This window comes from Gamsiella multidivaricata, assembly GCF_025024155.1.
Source record: "Gamsiella multidivaricata strain RSA 2152 chromosome Unknown BC939scaffold_34, whole genome shotgun sequence".
Classification (NCBI taxonomy): domain Eukaryota; kingdom Fungi; phylum Mortierellomycota; class Mortierellomycetes; order Mortierellales; family Mortierellaceae; genus Gamsiella; species Gamsiella multidivaricata.
In genome coordinates, this window is record NW_026251742.1 from 227,845 (window position 1) to 247,774 (window position 19,930).

The 19,930-nt window shown below is 49.0% G+C and overlaps 6 protein-coding genes across 6 annotated transcripts; 4 read left to right on the top strand and 2 right to left on the bottom strand.

Annotated features, from left to right (window-relative positions):
• Window positions 1-3,421: 3,421 nt before the first annotated feature.
• Window positions 3,422-5,899, top strand: BC939DRAFT_503393 (cytidylyltransferase family-domain-containing protein; the record flags this gene model as incomplete). Its single annotated transcript, XM_051560399.1, has 5 exons — window positions 3,422-3,646; window positions 4,373-4,587; window positions 4,705-4,844; window positions 4,931-5,229; window positions 5,336-5,899. The coding sequence occupies 5 exons, from the start codon at window positions 3,422-3,424 to the stop codon at window positions 5,897-5,899; spliced, it is 1,443 nt and encodes a 480-aa protein (XP_051412023.1).
• A 788-nt stretch (window positions 5,900-6,687) lies between these two features.
• Window positions 6,688-7,726, top strand: BC939DRAFT_167441 (uncharacterized protein). Its single transcript, XM_051550335.1, has 2 exons — window positions 6,688-7,565; window positions 7,666-7,726. The coding sequence occupies exon 1, from the start codon at window positions 6,815-6,817 to the stop codon at window positions 7,370-7,372; it is 558 nt and encodes a 185-aa protein (XP_051412024.1). The 5' UTR covers window positions 6,688-6,814; the 3' UTR covers window positions 7,373-7,565; window positions 7,666-7,726.
• Window positions 7,727-7,979: 253 nt separating this feature from the next.
• BC939DRAFT_503395 (uncharacterized protein) lies at window positions 7,980-12,666 on the top strand (the record flags this gene model as incomplete). Its single annotated transcript, XM_051560400.1, has 16 exons — window positions 7,980-8,207; window positions 8,299-8,320; window positions 8,414-8,571; window positions 8,678-8,780; window positions 8,878-8,985; window positions 9,087-9,448; window positions 9,541-9,649; window positions 9,739-9,895; window positions 9,988-10,085; window positions 10,173-10,527; window positions 10,625-11,141; window positions 11,238-11,437; window positions 11,535-11,614; window positions 11,702-11,817; window positions 11,929-12,062; window positions 12,159-12,666. 16 exons carry the CDS (start codon window positions 7,980-7,982, stop codon window positions 12,664-12,666), a joined length of 3,255 nt encoding a protein of 1,084 aa, XP_051412025.1.
• An 874-nt stretch (window positions 12,667-13,540) lies between these two features.
• On the bottom strand, window positions 13,541-13,892 carry BC939DRAFT_452219 (uncharacterized protein). Its single transcript, XM_051555779.1, has one exon. It carries the CDS (start codon window positions 13,794-13,796, stop codon window positions 13,623-13,625), a length of 174 nt encoding a protein of 57 aa, XP_051412026.1. The 5' UTR covers window positions 13,797-13,892; the 3' UTR covers window positions 13,541-13,622.
• A 1,541-nt stretch (window positions 13,893-15,433) lies between these two features.
• On the bottom strand, window positions 15,434-18,103 carry BC939DRAFT_452230 (uncharacterized protein). The gene is made up of 3 exons (XM_051555780.1): window positions 16,365-18,103; window positions 16,172-16,263; window positions 15,434-16,047 (listed from the first exon to the last, which is right to left on the bottom strand). The coding sequence occupies exons 1-3, from the start codon at window positions 17,734-17,736 to the stop codon at window positions 15,574-15,576; spliced, it is 1,938 nt and encodes a 645-aa protein (XP_051412027.1). The 5' UTR covers window positions 17,737-18,103; the 3' UTR covers window positions 15,434-15,573.
• Window positions 18,104-18,654: 551 nt separating this feature from the next.
• Window positions 18,655-19,413, top strand: BC939DRAFT_477363 (uncharacterized protein; the record flags this gene model as incomplete). Its single annotated transcript, XM_051558667.1, has 2 exons — window positions 18,655-18,743; window positions 18,924-19,413. 2 exons carry the CDS (start codon window positions 18,655-18,657, stop codon window positions 19,411-19,413), a joined length of 579 nt encoding a protein of 192 aa, XP_051412028.1.
• Window positions 19,414-19,930: the final 517 nt, after the last annotated feature.

The following is a 19,930-nucleotide window of genomic DNA, read 5'->3' on the forward strand; positions in this document are numbered from 1 at the left end:
AACTCACTCGATTATACTCACCACCAGCGCGAACGACCATCCTCACCACGTACACTCTTTCGTGTCCAGGCCTCATCACCCTTGCGGCGATACATGGCCCTCCTAAGCAAAGACAAAGGCGATGGTGCGCCAACGATCGTTCGTCTAGAAGATTCAGAATCATCGGTCGCGGCTACTCCGCAGGAGGTGGCGTCTTCACAAGGCTCGGTGGCCGATTCAAACGCAGCATTGAAATGCGACTCTACAGATCAGGAGCAGGGGTATAGCAGAGAGAATGCTCCTTCAGTTGCAGTGACAGAGGTAGCAAGGTCGCAAGAGTTCTCCCGTGGATTTCAGCCATTCCTCTTGAAAGCGCACGCTATCTCAGATTCGTGTATGGTGCTAAGAAAACGTGCTATGAGACGGAGGCGCTACAAAAGGCTCGTATCTAATTTTTCTTTCATCTCTCGCACTTGACAGTGGGCGAGGAGTCTCACGAGCGCAATGTCAAGGAAGTATCTCCATTTCCGGACAAGCATATGATTGCAAGTCGGGATGGCCCTGCACCAGAGACACTGGGAACACCAGAGAGATCATTACCCTCCCCAACCATCAAGCCAGCATATCCGTCATCTTCGGCAATCAAGAACGAAATCGTGGTTATCGATCTCGATAATGATGAGGACGGCCTCGACGACAAAGGAGGACGCGATTCTCAAATTGACGATTTTGACGATTTTGACGATTTTGACGACTTTGACGACTTTGAGTATTTCGAGGACGAGCCAAGCGTGAAAAATGTACTTGGAAAACGCAAAGCTGACCTCGAAATAGATGGCGCAGGTAGCGATGTCGAGGATAGCAGAGCAAAGGCTAGGACAAAGGTTACATATGTTCCGAGTGTTATTGCACTTGAAGCTGGATCACGGTATTGTCCTGTAGAGCTGGACAGCGATTCGGACGGCAACGAACCTCAACACCAGGAACTTCAAGAGCCAGCCATAAGCCGTGCGAGTATGGGCGCCGATTCGACTGTAACCACAACTGGTGCGACGGCCCACGAGCCGATCGTGATATCGACCGAGATTCTATCAACTGACGATGATCTAGAGGGCGATCTAGGGGGCGACCTAGAAATACCTTTAGACTCACTCTCTTCGAAAGTATCAGAAATTAGCAAAGTCAGTCAGAGCTTTGGAACTGAGTCATTCGCGTCCCGGAGAAGCTCGGTCAGCACTGCAGGTACTTTACAGGACCAGCTCAGGGCATACCAGATGATTCAAAGGGAGAGGTACGAACGGGAAAAGGCAGAAAGCAATGTAGTTGATGCAATTGTCGTTCGGCCTTCAGGCCCTGCTGTTGATAGCAAACCAAAGTCAACTATCAGTCGTGCGCAAATCATCGTCCCTTCATTTTATGATACAGCCCCCCTTTCCCCAACTTCCTTAACATCACAATCGACACAGGAGTTGCAAGATGCAGGCTCAGGGTCGCGGCAGGATGGAGCAACCGATTCATCAGTGCCTTTGAGGCTCCTCTTCGACGACAGTTGGATTCGCAGCAGTGGGACCAGCATTGAAGACAGTAATACAAGCAGCGCTACGAGTAGCACGAAGAGCACGTCAAACAAGACCAAAGATGGATTTGTGTTGTCGGATGATCAGCTCTTTGTACTCGATCAAGTGGTCAACCACAGAAAAAACGTCTTCTTCACGGGATCGGCCGGAACAGGGAAGTCCGTTCTGCTACGAGAATTGATTGTTCGACTGAAGGCCAAGCACAGTCGATGGGAATATTCAGAGGATTGGGATTCGATGGCAGCAGGCAAGGTTGCGGTGACGGCATCGACAGGAATTGCAGCTTGCAACATTGGAGGATGCACACTTCATTCGTTCGCGGGCGTCGGACTTGGTCAAGATGATTTTCCAAAACTCGTAGCCAAGGTCAGGAATAATCGGCAGACTGTTCGCCGGTGGAAACAGACTGCGGTGCTGATTGTCGACGAAGTGTCGATGATTGACGCGGTGTTGCTGGACAAGCTGGAGAATCTGGCAAGATACATTCGGGACGACATCAAACCTTGGGGAGGTATTCAGGTGGTGCTGTGCGGCGATTTTTTCCAGCTTCCACCGGTCGACAAGACAGGCAAGGCCAAGTTCTGTTTCGAAGCAGAGTCCTGGACGAAATCGATCCATGCGACTATTCAGCTGCAGCGGATCTTTCGACAGAAAGATACTTGTGAGCATTGACCGACTTGTCTATTCAGGACCTTAATGGACCGTTTCTTTCTTCCCCTCCTAAACGTGCAAGTTGATGTTTTTCACTACGCGCAATAATAGCATTTGCCGACATGCTGAATCAGATGCGGATCGGCAGGATGTCCAGTGCCACGATCAACACTTTTAAGAGCCTGAGTCGTGCTATCCGAGATGACGATGGCATCAAACCCACAGAGCTGTAAGTGCAGCGTATTGTGCCGCCACTTTATTGCCAATGGTCAAGTGCTAACCAGTCTTATTACCCATGTGTATGTGACATAGGTTTCCTCTCCGGAAGCAGGTTGATGACGCAAACTCGACCATGCTGCGCAAACTCACTGGGATGTCGTTGTTTTTCGATGCTCAGGACAGAGGAAAGCTAAAAGACAAAATGGAACAGCATTGCATCGCACCGACAAAACTCGAGATCAAGGTCAACGCTCAGGTGATGCTTCTCAGGAATCAAAGTGGAGGATCTGGAGGCCTTGTCAACGGCAGTATCGGAACAGTCATCGCGTTCGTGAACGAGCCGGCTCACAATTTCCGTGTAGGACCGAAGGGCGAAGCACTACCATCGCTCAACAGGCCAGGGGAGTTGCTACCGAAGGTCCGATTCGTGAGCGAGTGGGGTGGCACGCGTGAGATGGTTGTGGGCAGAGAGGAGTGGACGCTGGAGATGCCTGACGGCGAATTCTTAGGAGGACGAGTCCAGATCCCACTTTGCCTGGCATGGGCACTCAGTATCCACAAGAGTCAGGGGCAGACGCTTCCGAAGGTGCGGGTGGATCTGGGTAGGGTGTTTGAGAAGGGTCAGGCCTATGTGGCAATCTCTCGGGCGACGACGCTGGATGGACTGCAAGTGCTGAACTTCGATCCGCGCAAGGTGATGGTGCACCCCAAAGTGGTCGAGTTTTACGACACGGTTGAACGAGAGAAGACACAGACATAAAGAAAGGGTGTCACGTGTATGTACTATTATTTTGACAACAGGCACCGCAATCCTAAGATTCTCCTTCCATACTTCCTTTCCTCCTTTTTTTTTTATACCTTGAAGCCGCGTTTCCTCGCAACTACTTCGTCTATTCCTAAGCTTCTCCACTTTTTACCCGTCTCGTTATTTCTTTACTCATTCCTTTCCCTCATAATATTTGTCCCGTCTTCACAGTCCACCTTTTCACGCAACAATGACAAAGTCAAAGTCGCCCAAGCGGTCGTCACCGCCCTCGAGCAACAGCAACAGCAACAGCAACGGCCAGCATACAGCCACGCCTACAAGTCCAGGGGGGGCTGGAATATCCTCAGATACTGCTACCGCTACTGCGACAACCGCGGAAAAAGGGGTGTCAAACGGTCACGGACATCACCATCACCATAGTGCTGGATCCGGACCAGCCCTGGCATCGAAAGAGGTAAGCAGCAACTTTCAGTACTTGTGCATTGGAAGTCAAGTGTTGCTCACTAGGGGGGGGGGGGGGGGGGGGGGAAAAGAAGGGTCACTGCATGGAGAATGGAGAATGGAGAATGGAGAATGCAGAATGAGAATTAGTTGAAATGGGGTGAACTTTTTGGACAGTTTGACCTCCTCCAGGAACGGACACAGCCGTCGCTTTTGCCAATCTTGCATACATCAGTTCAGCGCTCATACAGCAACCGACCAGCCCATAGCAGACCGGCTCAAGGTCAGATTTATGGACACAATGCTATCAGGAAAGGATGCAGGAAAGGCCGGTGCGTACCAATGAAGCTATCATCTGTCCATCACTTCTCGCAGAGGTATCAGAAGCGACCTAGAATGCAAAAAAGGCCATGTGTTGACTTCGCACAGGCTTATGGCATACATCTGCAAAGCATCAGAGCGATGATTAAACAGGAGCAATGTCGTCACATAGTCTGTGCATCTCAGGATTTTTTTAAGGTGCGCTGTCATAATGATGATGACAAGGGCGACACGCTGGCAGGTTATCGTTCGAGATATGAGCGCGAATACAGGGCGATTGGGAAAAAGTCTAAGGCAAGAGCAAAGAGAGTCCACTTGCAACGGGGGCTGAAGACAGTGCTTAGCCCATTCAAAAACATACAGCACGGAAACAAAGACAACATCAGAGCACTTAATGATTTTTTATCGTTCTTATTAGGCGGTCGTATTGTTGGCAGATCAGTCTGCGCAGACTAAGTGGGCTAACTGGTCGGTCCGCACGCTTTGGACGTTGATCATGATCGGGGGTTTTTTTGCCTGTGTCGCTGCCGGTCCATTATTTGTAATTCTGCTGGTGGTCATGGTTCAGGCACTCGTCTACAAGGAGGTCATTTATCTCGCCGCTGTCCCAAGCCGAGAGAAGAAGCTGCCATGGTTCCGGGCAATGAACTGGTACGTCTCTGGAAAATCCTATCTAGCGCAATGTTCAGTGCATAGCCTCATTTAAATATTGACCTCAATGTCATCTCATGTTTACATTTGTTCCAATAGGTACTTTCTGTTCAGCACCAACTACTTCTTTTATGGCGAGAGTTTGATTCACTACTTCCAGCATGTGGTGTTTGTCGACGCGTTCCTGTTGCCGTTTGCGACACACCATCGCTTCATCTCGTTCACCCTCTACGTCATCGGTAAGGAGCCTTGCAATTTTAACGGACATTTGCGAGACGCATTTGGATGTGTATATGGACTAACGTCTCTCAACCGTCTGAAATAGGCTTCGTATTCTTTGTTGCCAACTTGAAGAAGGGTCACTACCGCTTCCAGTTCTCGCAGTTCGCATGGACCCACATGACGCTGTTGTTGGTCGTCTGCCAGAGTCACTTCATTATCAACAACATCTTTGAGGGACTGATTTGGTTCTTTTTGCCCGTGTCCCTGGTCATCACGAACGACATCTTTGCATACATCTTTGGATTCTTCTGGGGCAAGACGCCCCTGATCAAGCTGTCGCCCAAGAAGACTGTCGAGGGATTCGTTGGCGGATGGGTCATGACCATTGTCTTTGGTATCATGGTATGTGAACGAGGAGGCTATTTCCATGGATGGGTCAGATATCAGCTGCGGTGTCTATACTACATGCTAACGAGTATTATTGTTGTTTTTCTCTGTCTTTTCCTAGTTCGCGACGTTGTTCCTGAGATATCCGTACATGATCTGCCCTGTCAAGGACTTGCGTGCGACTGCGTTCAGTGGCTTGACATGTGAACCCAACCCAGTTTTTGTCCCCGTCAAGTACTACCTCAAGCCCTGGATGGTAGCGCTTGTTCGCCATGTGGGGATGCGCAACCACTATGTGATGATTGCACCCCTGCAGCTCCACACCATTGTCATGGCTTGCTTTGCGTCGTTGATCGCACCCTTTGGGGGATTCTTCGCGTCCGGGTTCAAGCGTGCGTTTAAGATCAAGGACTTCGGACAGTCGATCCCTGGTCATGGAGGCATCACGGACAGGATGGACTGTCAGTTCTTGATGGGCTTGTTCTCGTACATGTACTACCAGAGCTTTATCAAGACTTCGGCTGTCACTGTCGGCTTTGTTCTTCAGAATGCGATCAAGCTGAAGGGACAGGAACAGATGGAGCTATTTGATCACTTGAGACAGTATCTTATCGGACAAGGATTGTTGGATGAGGACAGCTGTGTCATTATGCCACCAAAGGAGGCATGGGTCACAGTCTCATAATCAAAGCGGGAGGAGTAAGAGGCTGGAGGGCAAAAGAAGTGCCACGCCATCGGTCCTATCCATCAATGCGGTTTTCTCCGTTCATTTTATTTCATCTCAGAATACATCCATATTAGCGATTCATAACAAACCTTGCTTTTGCCACTAATTTTACATTTATTCTAATTCTTGCGACATTCTCCACTCAAGTGGCCAGTCACCATCTGTCACTTTTGTTCTCCTTGCTCAGTTGTACATATCCATCTGGTTTCGGTATCTTTAAGGCCTCTAACCCAAGCGTACGTGTTTTCGCCCCTCCAGTTGCTTTGCCATCGGCCATCGATCTTTAGCTTACCCCGAGCTTGCCTGAAATTTTCCGAATAGCAAGCATGAGATCGCCTTCTTGATATCTAGATAATTAGATAATTTATGAATGTTGTCCCGATAAGTATCATCCTTTGGGCATGATGTCAAAACTAGATTACGCTCGTTAGTGCTCCACTCACTTTTACGGGAACGCCGATGTAAGCTAGCAGACCGTCGAGCACAGCGCCGCTGCAATCCAGTCCTTATCAAAACATTGGTCGTGTCATCAGCTTCCCTGCCCCGAGTTGCTAAAGACCGACTTACGCCATGCTCATTGTACTTTATCTCGACAATCAGCAACCCGTTTCGCAGCATTACCCATTACCAACGGTTTGAGCAGGGTCGCGTTTCTCCAGTCCAACTGAGTAGAATTTGTACGACCTATCCTGTGGCAACATCTCGATCCACTGAGCTTCTATCCGTCTCCACATTTGAGGATCTACATTCACTCGGCCTTTGACCAAAAGAAGTTCTGGTGGTGGATCAAATAGGTCCTAGACAACTGGGTTTGTAATAAGCAGCTCTATCATCGTCCTCGTCATTAGTGGATATTGTTGGGCCCACCGTCACATGCAGCGTCCTTCGTATTTCGCCAACCTATTTGGACAGATGAAGAGGTGGAAGCGTTCGTTCGAACGCTGCAGCTCACTCGCGGAATCTGAGGTAAACTCGATCGACGCATCATCGACACCATGGGCGAGATCTTTCCGAACGTTACGGTGCTGGAGCTCCTTGGCGAGATCGAACTGGAAGGCGATCCTCCTGAACGGAATAGAACCGCACGTGGATGTAAGGATCAATTACGTTCGATATTTACTGGGCCTCATGTCGCTAGCGGCACAAAAAGAGTCAACAATTGTCGTGGATGATACTGCCGCAAGTATGATTCCAGTGGTATTAGGATGCAGACCTCGTACGCCTGTTGTTCAGGAGACCATGGAGCGACATGCTAGGAAACTCGAAGGATTGTATCTTTCCTATGGTGGTATGAGCAGAGAGGTTATGTTACCTTCGCTTCCAGAGTGTACATCGGCGTCCTCGGCATCCTCTTCGTTGTTGCCTCTGTTGCCTCCCTCAAGACACTCCTTCACATCTCAGCTGTCCTCGTTGACCACAATCGACAACTAAGCACAGGGACAGAAGAGGGGCCGTATCAATTATCGATTGCGATTACTAACCACTCGCGCTTATCGCTTCAGGAACCAGCTCATTATTCTATAACCGCCACATATCACAGTCTGAATTGTAAATCTTTTCATTGGAAATATGCATGCAGCTGCATATCTCGACGCGTACCGCGACACACTAGGATGAATCCCCCGTGAGTAGGACTGTCGATTTTTCTATGCCCTTCCACCATGTGGTACTAAAGATGATGCTTGTTCGTTCATGGTGCTGTCGTTCCTTTCTGAGAAAAACAGACATTACGCTCCATCTTCAAAAGAACACGAATCAGGCACCAGGCCAGGTTAAACTACCCCTGAGCAAGGTCATTGATCTCACCGAAGCGGATTATACATCTCAATTTACGACGAAGGCGCACAGCCCTGCGTTACAAGGAGAGGTTTCAACTTTCTCGCTGCATACAACAGCCCCTTTTGTTTTCCACTTCGCTCTGAAAGACTCGACCTCGACCTGCGATCATTTTCAGCAAAGGGTTCGAAGGACGCTGCTGGACAATTAGGTGATTGAGCGCAAAGGAGCGCAAAGCAAGGCGTCTGCAATATCAAGTTCTATGGACTCATTTCCCTTCTCAGGAACACCCGAAACTCCAGGCTGCGAACCAGACCTGTCTCCTATCGACATTGCCTCGGGAAACCGCCCTCAGAATGGAACCAAAGAAGAATTGGCATCGCTGTCGAATCTCTATGCGGAAGCATATCCGCTTGCCCTTCAGGCTGTTCAAGAGGATGCCAATGGGGATCATCATACAGCCCGGCTACTCTACTGCGAAGTCTGCGAGGTAACTTGAGAGACTTTCACATAAATGCATCAAAAGGGATTCCCAGAGATGGAGAACAACAATTGACATGACCTTCAAATGCTGTATATAGCTTCTCACCAAAATTTTGACCTGTACGTTTCGATTTCAGGACGGCAATTGAGTTTTTCTCGATTCCAATTAGTGCCGTAGATATTAACCAGGTTGCTGATAATCGTGTCGTACAGTGTTGCCAGCAGGAGACGAACGCGACCTTGTGGTCAGGAAGTGCGGCCTGTACACAAGACGGGCGGAGGATATTTGGGAGTCGAGGAGCGCCAGCACAGCGCCGGCCAAAAACATCAAGCAGTTACCAGAATACGAGCGACTCGCACAGGAGGCTCAGGTAACTTTGGGCACACTTGAGGTTTCTGTTCAGTGGTCAGTAAAGACAACATGGATGGCCCCATTGACAACCTTCTGTTATCATGACTTGGTTTGATAAAACGTAGTTTGCGCTTGAACAAGCGGTTGCGGAGCACGAGAAGCAACATGAACAAGGCGCACTCGAATTTTACACGGACTCTGCGGATCTGTTTTTGCAGGCATGGAAAAGTATGGGCAGACAGTTTTTCTTTCCATTTCTTTGTGATGTATTGCTATCAGATCGAGAGAATATGTCTCACCAGACATTGTAATGCTGCACTCTTAGGTGCCCCCGAGGGGTCCGTTAAGGAGACGCTGAAGCAAAGACTGAGCAATGTCATGAATAGGGCAGAGGATCTCAAGGGTGTTCCAGTCAACTCTATTCCATTGCTGAGTAAGGTCTTATCGTCGTGCTGTATGCGTGCCGGAATGATGTTGATGAGATAACAGACCCAACCAAGACTCATCCATCTTTACAAAAAAAAATATGAATAGAGGTCAAATCAAGATCGACCCCTGTCATCTCAGGACCTTCAAATCTAACACCACAGGAACTCCATGTCCTCAGGACGACGATGGTAATCAACAACAAGAAATATCACCCTTGGAGCGATGAGGATGTGAAGGACCTGCTCCGAGAGAAGGGTCCCTTTACGGATCCAGATGGGATGCTCGCGTTGTCGAACAAACAGATCGCGAAGTTTGGATCCTGGAAACGTGTTTCGGAGATCATGGAGAATCCAAAGATGATCTGCTTGATTTCGAGCACCAGCATCGTCCAGGATATTGTCACAGACTGTTCATTCGTCGCCAGTTTGTGTGTCAGTGCGAGCTATGAGAGACGATGGAAGAAGCAGGTATAGTCACGGCTCTGCAGCCTTAGTTTTACGCTTGTATAGTTTATCACAAAGCTGATGTTTACTAACCCAATGCCTTTACTCATTGCCAGCTAATTCGAGCATGTATATACCCTAAAAATAAGTTTGGCGAGCCCTGTTACAACCCCAATGGGAAATACCTCGTCAAGCTTATATTCAACGGCATCGCTCGGCGTGTCGGTAAGCAGCTGTCGCAACTCTCTTCTCAGATATTTCAATGGAACGAATAGCTGCAATTGACACTTACTCTCACATGTATGCCTTAATAGTTGTTGACGACTATCTGCCTGTCTCGAAATCTGACACGCTGATGTGTACATTTTCAACAAACAAGAACGAGCTCTGGCCCAGCATTATCGAAAAGGCATACATGAAGCTGATGGGAGGCTACGACTTTCCTGGATCAAATTCTGGCATCGACTTATAGTAAGCGCTCAGATAGACATGGATATCTTGTTTGCAAGAGCATGAATTGCCAGGCTAGACTAACATCATCACTATGTCTTCTTGATCGATAGTGCGTTAACGGGATGGATTCCGGAACATATTTTTATTAAAGAGTCGAATTTTGATAGCGAAAAGCAATGGGAACGAATGATGACAGGCCAGCACAATGGTAATTTAGGATATTGATCTGAACATACACCGCATGCCTTCTGTTGAGACTAGGGTCTAACTGTCACCTTTTTTACAACTCCACTAGGTGTCGCACTAGTAACCATTGCAACAGGACACATGCCGGATGAAGAGGCTGATCGACTGGGACTTGTACCTACACACGCCTATGCAGTCCTGGATCTCAAAGAAGTCCAGGGTTTACGACTACTGCAGGTCAAGAATCCCTGGAGTCATAAGCGCTGGAAGGGTCCCTTCAGTCATTTGGATGCAGATCATTGGACAGATGAGCTAAAGAAGGACCTGAACTTTGATCAGTTTGCAGCACTCAAGAATGACGACGGTATCTTTTGGATCGATTACGAGTCCGTCTGCTCAACGTTTGATACCATTCACATCAACTGGAACCTCGAAACGTTGAATCATCGTGCGGTGATCCACGCGTAAGTAAAGCAAGTATACTGTAAAAAGAGGATCGGATGACAACGACGTAGTGCTCGATATGCTAACATCATGTGCGTCCGCATACGGCCCAAATAGGCCATGGCCATGCAACTACGGACCAAAACGAGATAATTTTAACCTTGGATACAACCCGCAATTCACACTTGCGACTAATGTCAAGGGCTCGCGACCATGCGGGATCTGGCTGTTGCTATCGAAGCACATCACCAAGACTGAAGAGAACAGGGACTTTATCACCCTTCATGTCTTTGATGTCCAGAAACAGCCGCAGAACCAGGTTTTACCGTTCAGTCCTACGACCCCACTCTCCGCCATATCCGCGGCGACATCTGGTTCCATGGCTCCAGGGTCATTATCGACGAGAAGTAGCGGCACAAGAATTTATTATGAGGGCAATTCAATGATCAAGGGCATGTATGTGAACAGCCCGCATATCTTGGTCCGATTCGAGGTTCCTCCAGGACAGAATGAGTACACGATTGTGTTGTCGCAACATATTAAGACCAGGGATTTGCACTTCACGCTGAGGGCGTATGCTATCTGCGAATTTGAACTCCGAGAGATACCCAGTAAATACGCCATCGAGAAGAAGGTATGCAGCATCGATCCTTTAAAGAGAGTTTCTACTCAATAAGATTGTATGGGATGGCTAACAGCATTTGAATACCTTTGTGTTGTTTGCGAGTAGATTGAGGATGGATGGACAGAGGAATCTGCAGGAGGCAGCAGTTATAATGCAGGATTTTTAAACAATCCACAATATCGGCTTGTGGTACCAGTACTCCCTGCACCTCAGACGACAACGTCTGTACTCTTCATGCTGGAGGCGCCGAAGGACTTTGCGGCGCATGTACAGCTGGTCAACTCTCAGGGCAAGCGTGTACCATGGTGCGTCCGATCCGAAGAGACTGTATCCAATGTTGGGCGGATGTGTTGACAGGATTACTGACCAGGTTTTTTTTTTTTTTTTTCTGGGTTTCGGTAGCGTGTGGACAAAGGATATTATTGCTCAGTCTGGAGAATATCGACATGGGTTTTGCTACTGTGAAGCGAATGACCTGAGACGTAAGCTACATGAACAGGGTATTTTGGCGCTGAAGGGCTGAAGGTGTATATTATGAGATGCTGACAATGTCTCGCACTTTCACTTAGCCGGTCAATATACAATTGTGGTCTCAACATTTGAACCCGGTCAAATCGGAAAATACAAGCTGACGATGCAGTCGCATATCGAGCTATCGCTAACACCGATTCCTGTCGAAGGAGCTGTAAATCAAACGCAATATCCATGAGATTCCATTTTATTGGCATTGTGGATCAGTACTCAGGTCAGATTAAGCACCTAACACTTCGATTATTTTCATTGTTTCTTTTTTTAGGGCATGTTCAAAAAGATATTAAGGGGGGAGTGGATACAGGGCGTGAACGCGATGGGCTGGGATCACCACCAGAGTCTGAGCTACGCAAAGAACCCGCACTTCCTGGTGCCCATCACGGAAATGACCACCTTCATGTAAGTAACCGGAAACTCGCGTCTCTTTTTTTACAAAAAGGGTCTGTTCATGGTAGCATACTGACTCAATACTATTTCCTTGTTCTCGAATCGCAGGGTGCGACTACAGACACCTGAGATGACGAATTCTATGCCGAAGATCAATGTTACTATTTTTGAGCGACTGGACGAAGGCGTTCTTGGTCGGGAGGTGTGTTCATCTGGCCCCTATATGGCTGTGTCACAAGGTGTTGCTACAGAGCCCATTACGCTGTTGCCGAACCAGTATGGCTATCTGGTAGTAGTTTCAACCTTGGAATCAGGGCTGGCTGGTAAATTTGTGCTCTATGCGTATAGCGATCGAGCCTTAGATATAGAAGCTGGCGGAGGTGCACCGACGACGATCAATGTGAGCGGGTCTTCGATAGGATCGATGTTGCTGTCAACTTCCGCAGGCGGTGGGTACTACTCTTCGGCCCCATCGTCACCCTATCCTGCAGGCGGTGGCAGTAGTGGTTATGCTAATAATCGACCATCCGCGAGGTTTAGAAGGCAGTTTGGATCGATGTCGGGGCCTGGACAGGGCACTAACGGTGGAAATGGAGGACTCTTGTCTCCCCCCTAGTTCGCTTGAGGATAAAAGCTAAATACGGACATAAAGCATGCATAAACATACGCATGGTTGTAATTGAAAGTCGTGTTTTTTTTTTTTTTTTTTTTGCTTCCTTTCATGGTATATAGAGAGCGCGAGAACAAAACTGGTGCTATTCTTTGGCCTTGAAGGCAGAGGCGAGAAGATACATTTGGGATTAATTGAGCACTGTAGAAGCGTTCTCCCCCTTCTAATCAGGACTTGTTGGTATTCCTGCATAGCCACCGAATGGATGTTCGATATAGTCATCACCGTGTCCATCCTTAAAAGTCTCAAGCCCATCGCGGACAGCCAGGTGCGAAGATAAAGAAGGAGAAAATGAGAGCGAGAGGTTGAAAGGCAGTTGAGCCGCAGAGACGGTGATAGTCGACGCTACAACTAAGGGTAGGGACAGGATGGTCTTGTAACGCAGCTGATGTGGAGCTTGATCTCGTGGATGAGGGATTGACTTTTTGAGGTGAAAAGGGTTCCAAACAAAGTGGAAGGAGTGTTGACAAGGACGGTTCTTTTTCATTTGGGTACAGGTGCTTTTGGTCAATGCGTTCCTTCTACCCTTATTTTTATGCGGACCAGGAGGAGGTTGAAGTTGGGATGTATGAAGGGCACATCCAGCATGCAAGTGAAGTAGAATAAGTTTGACACAATGGTCCGCAGAATGCTGGTAAAGAAGGTTATAACCTAGTAGTTGACTCAGATAATGGCGTCTCGCGTATCTGCTCCAAAAAGCGATCTCATCGGTCGTCTTTACTTCCTGTCCCCATTCTGTTGAAAGCTTCTTTTGGATAGAGGTCCAAAGCAAAAAAGTAGAGTCGCTTGGGCGCAGTCGAATCGCGACTAGAGGCGTATTATCCCACATCGCCATATTGCAGTCCCTGTCTATTCTCGTTTCTGCCTCGCCCGACTTGTCTGAGAATCCGGAAAGGCCTTTTTTAGGGAGGTTTGTTCTTGATTTTGCTTGTTTCCAGGTAGGCCTGGCCACAGGTATGCTGCGCGGGCATCGTTCGGCGGGGACAAAGAAGCTGGTCTGACAGCAGCGGACTGTGTCTGCCACACAGAAGAGACCTAAACTTTATTTCAATCGAGGTTACACGTAAAAGGCTCATGCCTTCTTGTCTCTGCTCCGCCTACACAGCGACCCTATGAACACAAGCCGCCGCCTAGGATATGCCACAGGTACTTTGATGGCCCGCAAAGCGTTGTTTTCTGCTCGAGATTGCTCGTTCGCGGGCTCTTACTCGAGTCTTCTGCGCTGTTGTCGTTGTCATTGTCGTTGTCGTTGTCTTGCCTTGTCTTGTCTTTCTTGCCTTGGTTTTACTGTCGGAATGATCTACTTGGCAACGAACCACATGTGGCGGCCCCATTGCCTCTGACTTAAAGGGTCTCTGGCGACAAGGCCATTTTTACCTTTCTCCTGTCGGCTGCATTTTTTTACTAGAAAAACAGAATAACAGAAAGACAAAGACACCTCCAAAGCAACATGAATAATAAGAGCATTAACAATGGCGACAGCGGTGGCAGCAACAGGGGTGACGATAACAAGGGTATCAACAGGGCGGCAATACGGCACCAAGGGCGACGGCCATGGCTGCGACAGGACCAACGACAGCAGAACCGCATCAAGACCATCGACAAGCGCACATCAGTAAGAGCGAGGTTCAGTCGATCAGAGTCAAACACCATGCGGTCCAGCGACAAGTACGCCAGGAACAACAACACTCCCACCACCTATAAGTACTGCCTTTGCATCCCGAAAGGGCTTTCCATACTTTACGTAAAGAAGAAAAAGATCGATAATAACCCTATACAAACACCATCCCCATGGCCAGTGAGAGGATGGCAGCAGGAAGCAAGGTGCTTGCTGAAATATCGACCGCAGTCGACTTCTGAAGCCGAGGAGGTGATGCTGGCGCTTGGCACTTACGACATAGATGGCAATGCGGGCGGCACGAGATGTATTGCTATGATGAAATCGACAAAGTGGACGCGTCCGAGGCGCATTGGTTCGGGTAACTCTGCTGGATAACCAGTGCACGAATACAATTCGGCAGGACTAATTCTGTCGGGTGGTTTTAACAAAGGAGCTGGTCAGCTTATGTTCGTGCAACCGATGCATTCGCCCATGATTCACATAAAGGCCTATCTCCTTTTCCTGTGGTTTACAGCCACCGCCATCCGAACCACTTGTCTCTTCGATTCTGGAGTCTTCATCTTTCTCTTTGTCTTCCGCTTCAATTTTACAATGATAACATACGCAGTAACACCTTGAGTTGCTTGGAAAGGCTCTTTGCTTGTATACACAATGATTGTTGCAGCTATCGTGCTTTCAGTATTCTCGTCTTCAATCCTGATAGTCTCTTCCCTGGCGACGGGACCATTTCTTCCAGAAGGTATGAACAACCGCGGTAGTCCCACACAAAGCTAGTCATCATCATCACCATCATATCTGCGACTCAGCAAGCGCAGGAAAAGGTGGCTGGATGTGGGCGATCCGGTCGAGCTGTAGGACTTTTATCGGACAGAAACATGATTCTCAGTTCTCATGCTCTTCGCATCCAAGCGACAAAAACAACTGTGCCTTTACCCATACACTGTCTGTCAATGTGCATGTATGCAGATACAAACCAATACTCTCACCTCAGATAAACAGATAGGTCTATCACTTTTTACCCCCTGTCCAGAAACCCAATTGCCCTGATCGTTCTGCGACAAAAATAAAATAAAAAAGATAACGGCAACGGGGATCATTCATATATCTGGCGAACTAGGGAACATCATGAGCTGCATCTCTTACTACTGTATTTTCAATTTTTTAATTGCTATCATTGCACCAAGGAGACCAAGCATTATTTATAGGGTGTTTGGCAGGACTCTCAGGCTGACTCACATAAATACAGCTTTGCGTCCATACCAATCCTCCTGTCGATGTGCCCCCAGTCTCGAGGATGCGCTCGTCCGCACTCCTAGAAATACTTGCGCCTGTGCCATAAACATCTGGTCCATCATCATCGGGCCAAAAGCTCCCATTCGCTCGCGTGTGCCTATAGCCTTATGATCGAGGACATGCCAGCCCAGTGCCCTAAACTCTGTCAACTCCTCAGGTCGGTCCTCGTCCGTCGAGACGAATACGGGCAGGCCGCGGAGGGAAGGGTTTGCAACGAGGATATCGTGTAGTGTTGAGGCCAGTTCTTGAGTGGTCGGGAGACAGGATTGGAGGGCGTACTGGAAGTGCTGTTGACAGAACTCGATATACTCTCCTCGTCTGGCGTGAATGGAAATATATGGTCTAGTGGTAGTTGGATTATTGTTGTTGTTGGCATGGAAATCGGTGCCAGCGGGATGGGCGTCGCGGTAAAGGTCAGTGTTAGGCGCTATAGCACTGCTGACGAGATCGCCATTGTAAAAGTCTTTGACATCGTCGTTCTGAATCTTTGCTCGATGGTGTTGTTGATACTGCGTGCTTCTTTCGCTCAACTGATAGACCGTTCTCTGGAAATGCTTTCCCACGTCCGGCGTGAAATAAAAGTACCGCCCATACAGATTCCAATCCTCCTTCTTGGGTACCACCATGTTGTACGCGTTCGTAATGCAGAGCAGGTGCTCGCTCGCTAATTTTTTCAAGGCAGGAGCCAACTCACTGAACTCGCTGCTATTGATCTCGATATCGTCCTCAGGCTGGATCATCGACAAGTCAAACTTCCATTGCTTCAAGAACTCTTTTGCGGTGGCATCGACAGGTCGCAAGGAGCCCACACCGCAGGTGATGTGACACTGAAGAGGCTCGGCAGTCATAGGCAAACTGTCCGGTTCGCGCAGAGTTTGCAGCTCCACAACTTTTGCACCCGTAAGATACATGAATGTTTCGAGATCAAAGAAATCGGACCATGGCTGGTTTCGCTGCGAGTTATCTTGACCTGGGGAGACAGTGATCGGTGGTAGGATGAGGGTTCGGCCTAGGGATTTGGCAAGCATGATGGCGCGCACCATGCTATGGAATTGGTTCGTCATATCCGCGTCTGGCAGGTACATCATGTACTGGGTGTCCCGGCCGAGTCGGCTGCGGATGGACTGTTGCTGATGGGTCTCCTCGATCCGGGATGCGACCACATAGTTGTTTTCTAGCTCGAGGTAATCATCCTCTGAGAGCGGATCGGGGCTTTCTTTCCATATGTCAGCATAGGCCTCTTGAGGAGTGGCTCTACCGCGACCGGCTTCCATCACAAGGTCTTCCTCTTCCATGTCTCCCTCGTTCTGTACTTTTTCATTTTCATTGTCGATTGATGTGCCTTCAGTGTCATACACCTCCTCCTCATCGTATCCTACTCCTCTCTCGTCCCCCTGTGTATCCATATCCATGCTGATCTGCTTGATGGAGTCGTCTATAATCCCTGCAGATCGATCCTGATCCTGGCTCAATAAGGGCCGTCTTCTGCGTAGTCCATACAAGGCACTCCACGTCCTCTCGGCTGAGATAGGAGGCGGATATCTCCTTTCTTGTCTTGACTCCGGCATCACCACTGTATCTTGGTCCATCAACAGCCCTTCTCCGCCAAACACCCCAGCGCCTTTCACGAGTTCTGAGGTAGCGACTTCTTGCAGCCGATTCTTTCCCTGCGCCCGTGAAGGTATTGCTTTCGTACTAGTCAGTATTAATGATGGAGGTGCCAATTTCTTGTGACGAGAACGCTGACATTGTCCCGTTGCAAAGTCGCATCCAGAGTGCTGGAAGAGAATGAAAGTGACGGATGAGAAGAAGAGGAGGAGGGCGAATAAGGAGAGGAGTTCGCGATTGCGTTTCGCGGCCTGACGCTGGTTCACGGAAGGGTGCCAATGGACCTGGAGGGATTTCCTGCTGGGCTTCTGTGCAGTGAACAGTATGGCTGTCGAGGTTGGCGACGTTGAGTGGGTAGCTTTGCTAGAAATGAGGACTGAGATTGAGGAAGGGGTGTTGGGAGGTTTTTTTAAGGACGAGTGGTAGGGCGGTGGGTTTGTGTCGTACATGGGAAGACGGTACTCTGCAGAGTCGAAGGCTTTGGGTCGCGGCATTGTTGCCGATGGAGATGGTTTGTGAAGCGGTGTAGGTGGCGAGGAGGGAGTAGCAAGGACAGCGGATCACGAGAGACGACGTGCAAGGGAACGAGGCGTTCAGAGCTCGACGGGTAGAAACGAGAGTCGTTGGGCGGTTGCCAGAAAAGAGAGAAGAGAGGAAGGAAGAGAGATTCTTGAAAGCAGGCAGAGGTAAACCCTTGGGATGCTTGAGATCGTCCTCCGTGATGCTGGATGTTGAAGCAGGTCCCTCCTGGCGCCTCTCCCTCTGCTCCCCTCCTCCCTTTATTTTCCTGTCGGCCGGTGTGCTCCTTGCTCCCGCTTTTCTGCAACTGCATGAATATTTTTGTTAAAAAAAAAAAAAAAAAGGGAGTTTTTGTATCCGGCGACATGACTGGGTTGGTGTTAAGATGGATTTAAGGAGACGAGAGTGAAGCCGATGGTAATGGTAAGGACAGCGACAGGAGTGTGGAGTATGGAGTGCGGGCGCGAAACACCGCGAGGGTGCAGTGAGCCCTTGGAGCACTCCTAGGACCCTTAGTGGTGTCTATCCTTAGCATGGCACATATGCATCCGTATTCACACGGGCGGCTCCATTGAAGACAGGCAGTGGGTCCTCGTAAATAGCCATTAGCCTTTGCCACCAATTTCCATCGGACTTGGCTCGTGCGTCCGTCTGTCTGCACGTGGCGCACAGGGCAGTGGAGTACTCCAGGCCAGTGTGCGAGTCTGATCGTCTGGCCCGCTCATCCCGCTCCATCCATCGAATTCATCCTGCCATCGCCATCCCAGGGTTGGTCAAGCACGCCGTTCTCGGTCCATGCTTATGCTCGACTTCATATCAAGTCGCTTTAAATCGACCCTATCAGTGCCCAGGACGATCTGGTAGACGCACTCCGGCACACCCAGACCATTCCCATGGCAGATACACCGCCTCATCATCGCGAACCTCCTCACCGTGACCAGCCTCTTTTTCCATTCTCTCCCTTTTTCATGTCTCTGCAAACGTATCCAGTGCGGTGTATCAGTCATAGTGTGAACCTACCGCCGCTCGGTACCGGTCCTCTGTTTTAAGCATACTGGAGACAGATATCCTCTAGTATACAAGACGCGACTTGTCCATGTATAAAGAGCCAGATCGTTTCTCACAGACTTCTGATCCCACAGACATAACACCAAGCCTACAGGCCTTTTCAGCCGCACCCATTTTATTTCGGTTATCCTTTGTCGTCCGCAAGAGTCGCTATTGTAACAGGATCGTTCCGAGGCATTGGTTGTACCATTGCACTCTGGCTTGCCAAGGACGATCCCGATGTAGTCATCAACAATCAATCCAATGCGGCGAAAGCACAAGAAGTCGTTGGCGGGATCCAAGCCCTCACCAAGGATTCATCCTCTAATGACAAAACAACGCCCAGGGGGGCTATTGCAGTCCAAGGCGATGTCAGCGATATGGTCCACGGTCAGCATTTGATTGACGAGACTCTTAGGGCATTCGATTGGATCGATGTAGTTGTCTTTAATGCAGCCCGGATCAACTACAAGGTTCTCGAAGAGGTCACCCCTGAGGACTACGAAAAAGCGTTTAAGCCCAATGTGGATCCGCACCTGAAGAAGCAAGAAGGAGCGCGGGTGTACTACTCGACTAAGGGCGCAGTAGAGGAGGGAAGGAAATAAATATTTTGCGACAAGGAAATAAAGGAGCAATTGGTCATTAGAGCAGCCAATCAGGATCGCACCAACTGAAAAGTCCATTGCTCCAACGCAGCACTTACGAGCGGAGCGGCCCTCTCGGCGTTGGCGGGCTAGACGGATGTATAGAATATGTAGGCTGTCCGTTCTTGACATATCATGACCAGGATAGCTGGGCAAAGGGGGGGGGGGGGGGGGAGGAGGGAAAGGCTGTGTTGTGTTTACCCTTGGTCTCTTTAGTCTCGGATGATACTTTCTCTCTTCTTTTTTTCACTTCTCTCTTTCCATCCTCTCCTCCTCCTCGTTCCCATCAACACAAGGCAGATCACGCTCGCTGCTCTGTAGAAAAAGGATATCCATATTCCTCATTCCATCGTGTGCTATACCTCTCTCTCATCACTCATCGCACACACACACACACACACACACCCTCTCTCTCTCTCTCCCTCCCCTCTCACACCTCTTTTACCACTCCACTTCTTCACTAATACTACTCTTAATC